Source organism: Acyrthosiphon pisum, chromosome X, assembly GCF_005508785.2.
Source record: "Acyrthosiphon pisum isolate AL4f chromosome X, pea_aphid_22Mar2018_4r6ur, whole genome shotgun sequence".
NCBI classification, from domain to species: domain Eukaryota; kingdom Metazoa; phylum Arthropoda; class Insecta; order Hemiptera; family Aphididae; genus Acyrthosiphon; species Acyrthosiphon pisum.
The window spans coordinates 48,836,350-48,843,975 of NC_042493.1; the positions used below are offsets into that span (position 1 = coordinate 48,836,350).

The following is a 7,626-nucleotide window of genomic DNA, read 5'->3' on the forward strand; positions in this document are numbered from 1 at the left end:
ATGGACCCGTAAGAATTGTGGCTTCGATCACATTATTACGTAAAGCCGTAACTTGCAACCGCATTCCGTTGCACAATCTGGGAGGGTTAAGATTTTGAAGCAACATAATCGGAGTTCCTATTTTCAATCGCAACTTGTACCGTGGAAATCCAGGGGATCTAATGAATTAAGAAATTTGGTTGGGAAATTCGTTGCTTCAGCAGTCGGGACCGAATCTAAAGCAAGATATTCTTTTGGTGTGCCCGGAAACATCTCTAAAATGGAGTCATTCAACCCATCAGCGGAACTGTTTCATGAGAATAGCTCTTTCGCAGAGCCAAGTATACGGCTTTTGCAGTAAGTTTAGGATGTCAGGATATACGCTTGATATTAAAGTCTCAACCGATCTCACAATTTTTTCGACTTCTATAGTGATGTATCCATCTTCATTCCGATAGGTACCATCGTCGATTTTTAAAAGTTGCGATGGAAAGGCAGAGTTACTGCCTCCAAGGTGCGCTCTCATTTTTGTACGCAGTAGTAAGGTTTCGATTCCTGATGATTTCAAACATGCTTTTATGATATCTGCACGTAAACCTTTAGGGATTACGGACAAAGTTTGACAGAAGTCCCCGGAAAAAACAAAAGTAATACCTCCCATTCGTTTATCGGTGGATCGAATATCAAGTTCTATCCAAAGCTTCAGAATGTGCTCTGTGTCTCATTGTACACTCATCCCACACTATGAGCTTAGTTTTCCTAAGTACGTCGGCGAGAGTTCATTTTATAGGATGTTACAGTAGAATTCTTCATGGCAGTTAACATTCAACCGTAATTTGAACATCGAGTGTGCAGTTCGACCTCCACTTAACAGAGTGGCTGCAATACCGGAAGATGCGACATCCATTGCGATGCTTCTTTTTGATCTAACGTAAGCTAACAATAAATTGATTAACCACGTTTTTTCCGTACCATCAAGATCGTCCAAAAAAAAAAAAATCTTTAGGCAAGTTTTTGTTGATGCTTGCGATGATTTTATCGAAAGCTTGACGTTGATCGGGAACTAATTTCAGTAAATTATCGCGCACATAATTTTGCAACTCCGCAATATCGTACCCATTTTCAAAAGTCGAGCTGGATGCATTGATGAGTGTTCGCTCATTTTGAATTGGCTGTGTTAAGCACAAATCAGTGAGGCGCTTTTTAAAGAGCGACAGAACTTTATCTTCAAATAATAGCAACCCTTCATTGAAAATTTCATTGGAAAATGCGAGTCAAAGTTATTAGCCTGCAGCCGTTTTCTATGGAGAATATCCTCGCACATATCTTTTTTTAAATGTTTCCCATAGAATGCATGGATCAGACGGATAACAGAATCCTAAAATAATTGCGAATAGATCGCTAATTTGTTCAGAAGATTGCGAAAAAGATGCATCGACTAAAGTATATTTCCATTGATTGTCCTCCTCTAAAAGCCCCAGTGCTTTAAAGGCTGATTTAAACGTAGGATGCAGATCTCCGTCCAATGTTTTCAAGAAATCAAAGGAAGTAGGACATTGAACGTGGTGTAGTAATAATCTAAGGTGGAAGTATTCAATCTGACTTGGATGTACGGTATAAACTCTCGCCATCACAGAACTTCGTTCTAATATAGGATGACCATATTTAAAAAAAAAAAAATACAGTACAAAATTAATAATAATTTAATTTTTTTTTATTAATACTTAATATATATATAATATATATACTTAATTGATTTTTAATTGTGAAAAAACATAATTTTTAATAACACTGTATAAGATTAAATTCATGTACTTTACTTTTTTTTAAAAAACTTATTAATTCATTTTGATGACGAAGAGATGTCTTCACTATTTGATTTTTCATATTTTTTTGAAGAAGTAATTAGTTTTAATAATTGTGGGTGTTCTAAAAGAAATGTATGAAATTCTGTACATGAACCATTTTTCAAACAATGTTGTTTTACAATTATTATCGATCTAATTGTGTCCACAAGAAATTGATTTTTCTTATCTGTCCATAAAACATTTGTAATTGAAAATACTCTTTCTACCAACGCGTTACAGTCCTTTTCACGAAAAATGGCCCTTGACGTTAGTGCGCCTGGTGGCGGTATTTCTGAAAACCAATGGTTCTTAATATTGTCCGCTAGAGAGTCGGTAGCTCTACGACACAGCTGTTGTTCGACCACCTGCTATTACAGCTGCCGGTCGAACACCTTTTTTTTTGTAATATATTGTACCAAACATTTTTTATATACCATAGTTTTTTTCTTTCCATAGAATAAAACAAAATAAGATTTTTTGCCATGGTTACACGTCACTGTAGCGTCATATCGTAATATAACGTCCCATATAAAAAGTGTTGTTATGGTCACTGTTTATACCACGTTAGTCCGTGTTCATACTTCGTATACGCAGTGATATCCTATTCGCGCACTTTTTATTATTTAAATACCATCGACAATTAGTTTAATTTTTTTTTTTTAAATGACTTTACATTGTGATACACATTCACAGACGAAAAATACAATTTTCAATGTGTATAAATATTTTAAAAAATTATCATTGGATACGTCTAATACGGAGATAGCTACTTTTTTTAAACAGACACAAGCAAAAACTGCTGAAGCTTGTGGTGTAAATGAAAAAACTGTGAAACGTATCACCGCGGAAGGAAACAAATCTTCATCTGAATCACAGGCTGCTTGTCCATCGTTCACTTCCCCACGAAAAACATATAAAAGGGTAAAATTTGCAAGTGAAGTTGACGGTTTTGATGCGGATTTTGTGAGAAGAATCGTTCACGATTTTTACGATAAACGTGAGTACCCTACCACATCAAATATTTTAGCTGAATATAAATAAATAACTGAGTACAAGGCTTCTAGTACTTCGATGTGGCGCATTTTGAAAAATCTAAATTTTAAGTACAAAAAATGCAATGATGGGCGTCGGTTCTTAATGGAGCGAAATGACATTGTAGCGATGCGAGTTAAATTTTTGCGTACTATAGTTAACCTTTGCCAAAATAATGATACTCGGCCCGTTATCTATTTAGGCGAGACGTGGGTTAATCAGAATCATACCAAAGGGTACATTTAGCAGAATGAATTTAATTCAGAAGGCCTTAAAGTACCTACAGGAAAAGGGAGTAGATTGATTATTTGCCACGCAAGATCCAGTTCATTCGGATTTGTACCTGGATCAAAGTTAGTTTTTCGATGCCAAAGTGGTACGTCTGTAGATTATCACTCCCAAATGAATTCGACTATTTTCAAAGAATGGTTTATACAAATGTTACAACATTTAGAAGAACCTTCAGTAATCGTGATGGACAATGCACCGTACCATTCAGTTCTAGCAGAAAATTATCCAAAGGCAAATGAAAGAAAAGTAAATGTACAAAAATGGCTATCTGAAAAAGGGGTTGAATATTCACCACTCGAAACATTGAGTGAATTACGTGAAAGGGTCAAACAATTGGTACCCAGACAAAAAATATATGAGCTTGATCAAATCGCGTTGGAAATGGGACATGAAGTCGTGCGTCTCCCTCCTTACCATTGCCAATATCACCCAATAGAACTGATATGGGCACAAGTAAAAGGTGATGTCGCAAAAAAAAATGTCTCATTTAAAATAGCAGATGTTGAAAAACTTGTTAACGAAGCGTTGGATACCGTAACCGTGGATGGTTGGAAGAAATGTGTAAGTCACTGCGAAAAATTGCAAGAAGAAGATTTTATAAAAGAAGGCTTACGTGACGAAATTTTGGAGCCAATAATAATGACCATCAACCCAGACGAAGATTCCGACGATTCAGAAGATGAAGATGACATAAATTTAAATGAAAATTGTAATATTATAATTATGTATATATTTTTTAATGTTAGGTAAATAATAAATTTTATTTTGTAATTTTATTTGTATTTGTAAACAAATAAAAATCGTGATAATAAATTAGCAAAACTGTTCATAATTTGTGTTAGGCCGATCGCACACCAAAAGAGCAAAACTGTGTTAGACAATGCTAGTCATTTTCGTGTTAGTCAACTAAAAACAATTTGTTTTTATAAAGTGCACACTACCTAGACAAAACAGCATTAGACAAAACAAAAATCAGTAGTCATCATGTCATCTGATGAAGATGTTGCGATTTGCATGTGGTACACATTACAAAATTTAGAACAGAATCATAAAAAGAAAAAATTATGGATTCATCCGTTAAATAAAAAACGTATCACGCATAATGTAATTTTAACTTTACTATGCGAACTACGTTCAGACGAAAGTAAATTTAAAAATTATACACGTGTAAGTAGTGTCACATTTGATTTTATACTGCAAGAAATAGGAGAAGAAATAAGGAAAGAAGATACACATTTCAGAAAAAGTATTTCTTCTGAGGAAAGGCTTTTGGTTACACTGAGGTAAGAAATACCTAATTGTTTTTTTAATAATTTTTATTTTTTAATAGGTATAAAATGAATCATAATATATTTTTTTAAACAGTTAACAAATTAAACTTTAATTTACAAATCTTTTTTGAAGTTAATTCTGCTTTATTATTATTATAACTTATAAATTTAAAAAAAAAATCATTTAAACGAATTGCTACTTCCTTGTGAAGACGAAGATAAATCTGAAGCAAAATCACTGTAGTAATTGTTTACATTTTGCTGTTGGAATTACACCAAATGGTTGTATATGTTTCCTCTCAAAGAGTTATGGAGGAAGAAGCAGTGACTCACTAACGATAGTGGGTTTCTTAAGAATTTAGAACTTGGAGACATTGTTTTGGCTGACAAAGGGTTTCCAGGTATCAAAACATTATGTGATGACCAAAAGTCTATATTGGTAATGCCACTTATCTTGCACAGTAGGAGATTTACTGAAGAAGAAATAATTTTTTGGCATAGGTACCAAAATGTATTTTTTCTGGTTAATACATTTTTTTTTTAAATATAGAAATTAAAATAAATTGTGTCTGTAAATTGTAATACATTATTATTTATTATTATGTTGTACATTTGTCCTATTAGTAAATAACTATTATATTACAACTTATACAATTTGTATAGGTACATGAGTTTAGGTTTAATTATAATTTAAGAAATATAAATATTACATGTATAAGTACCTAATTATTAAGTATGTGCATATTATTTTTTTAATGAGAGTTTTGTCAAATAAGTGGAAAAATAAAACTGCTCAATTTTTGATATTGCCAAGCTTATAAAATTATTATTTCTTTCAACAGTCATAAGAAGTGGTTTAACATAATTAAAAATAAATAAGTCACACTTAGTTAAACCTGTACAAAACATTAAAAATTGACATTGTGTGTAATATGTATGTGTTGGTTTTAATGTTACTTTACCATAACTGTCATATTTCAGATAACTCAAATTTAATTTTCCACCAGTCTCTATAGGTGTATTTGTGCATGAAATAGGACATTTAATTTCCAAGACTCTATCAACTTTACCATTCTTTATAATTAACCCATCTGGAGAAGCACAAAGCCATGGATATTCTGTATGAATAACTAAACCACACTCAATATAATCACATTCAGTATATGTTTTTAAGTAAGATTCCACTGCAGTTTTTTCAGTCATTAAACCATAACACACATTTATTGATGCTTTACCTTTAAGTACAGAATTTGACAACAATATATTAGCAACCTTTTGGTAAGACATTCTTGTACTTATTAATAACTTGATGAGAGTTTGTAGCTGAAATCCTTATTTTTCGTTGTTCAACCCATGTTTTTGATTGAGAGTGTTTGATAGTTTCATTAAATATCTTTTTCATTTCATCGTCATTGACAACAATATTCTTTAAATAGTAATTATATTCATTTATATTTAATGGAAACTTGTAAAAATTGTTGAAATTTGAAAAGTTAATTGATTTTTGTCTAACCAAATAAAAATCTAAACTTGGTCCATGTCTGGAATATAATTCATTTATTTCTGTTTGATCTACTAACCATTTTACACAGATTTCACATTCTCTGTCTAATTCCGTTTTAGTTTCTACACTTAGAGGTTTAGTGAAACTACATGGAATATCAAGAATATTATAGTTTGAAACTAAGGCCGTCTACACACGGAGCTATTCATTAGAAACTAATTACTGACGCAAATCACTAACCAGTTTACGTTTAGTCACCAACTATGTTGTCCAATGGATCACGACAGACGGCGCTACTGGTTACTAATTAGTCACTAACGCGTGAGTGATCAGTTCCAAGTGATTCGAGTGTCGAGTCACATCCAAGTTACGTCACTTCGAATTGTGTGATTTTTTTAAAATCAAATATTTTCTTGTTTTATTTTCCTTCATAAATTAAACAATGAGCGAACAAAAACTTAACATGAAGTTTGTAGAAGAAGTGGAGAAACATCCGATTTTGTGCAACTTCACTCTTCCTGGCTATTCTAGGAAGGATGAGACGAAAATAGCATGGAACGAAGTTGGAAAACTGTGAATATGCCAGGTATATTAAACTTTATAACATTAAGGCCAATTATATTTTACATTTTTACTTAAAATAACTTTAAATTTAAAAAGGCATGGTTAACACGCAGTACACTCCTATTTTATTGGTAAAACTTTCTTATTGTAATTTGAATTTTTTTTTAATTTATATATTTTTGTTTTTATCATAGATACAACTACAGTAATACTTGATAATGATCCTGGTAAATGGCCAAAGTTGATACCCAGTGGTTTAAAAGGTTATTTCTTAAACCTTAGCGTTTGTCAGCCTTCCCCTATGGAGTTAAGTAACTGGCAGTTTCCAAAAACAAATGACTCTCATGGTAGTGTACGTAGTTTTCATGAAAAATATTATTTTAAAACACAGCCAAGTGGTGAAATTATCAAACGTTCATGGCTGTCATACTCATCAACTCTTGACAAAATATTTTGTACTACCTGCAAAATATTTGGTTTACCAAGAGCTCAAAAACTCACAATTGCTCAGATGGAACTGGAGATTATAGAAATATAAAAAGAAATATTGAAAATCATGAAAATTGCAATGATCATATTCAATCTGTTTTAAGTAGATATACAAGTTTCTGAAAACAGAGAAATACTTAGGGTTATTATTGATTCTTTGATATTTATGGCTCGTCAGAATATTGCACTGCGAGGTCATGATGAATCAACATTTTCAACTAATCAAGGAAACTTTTTTTTTTTTTTTTTTATTTTGCAAATGCACATACACAATCTATACATTTTGCATAATAAGCGTATAAGATAAGAGTTTAAAAAAAACATGGATTGTTTGAAGAAGAAGCCACCCATTAGTGACACTTACTTACTTGATGTTATATTTAGGGTAATATTTAATTTAAATGGTCTCGACACCATTTCCTTTTAAGTCTACGTTGCGGATTTCCAGGGAGTGAGAAGGTATGTACCTCTTTTATTAGTGGGTTAGGGTGATTTTCAAGTCTGTCGAAAAAACGTTTGTAAAATAGTTTCACTTCAGTTACAACAGGTAGAATACCTAGATCTTGATGGAGAGTTAAATTAGAGACGTAGAAAGGAGCGTTAGTGATTTTTCTAAGGGTAATGTTCTGAAAGACTTGAATTTTGTTTG

The 7,626-nt window shown here is 32.2% G+C and overlaps 2 protein-coding genes across 2 annotated transcripts; one reads left to right on the forward strand and one right to left on the reverse strand.

Moving 5' to 3' along the window:
• Positions 1-1,280: 1,280 nt before the first annotated feature.
• Positions 1,281-1,610, reverse strand: LOC103310671. Its single transcript, XM_008189711.1, has one exon. It carries the CDS (start codon positions 1,608-1,610, stop codon positions 1,281-1,283), a length of 330 nt encoding a protein of 109 aa, XP_008187933.1.
• A 1,650-nt stretch (positions 1,611-3,260) lies between these two features.
• On the forward strand, positions 3,261-4,026 carry LOC103310669. The gene is made up of 2 exons (XM_008189703.1): positions 3,261-3,858; positions 3,992-4,026. The coding sequence occupies exons 1-2, from the start codon at positions 3,261-3,263 to the stop codon at positions 4,024-4,026; spliced, it is 633 nt and encodes a 210-aa protein (XP_008187925.1).
• Positions 4,027-7,626: the final 3,600 nt, after the last annotated feature.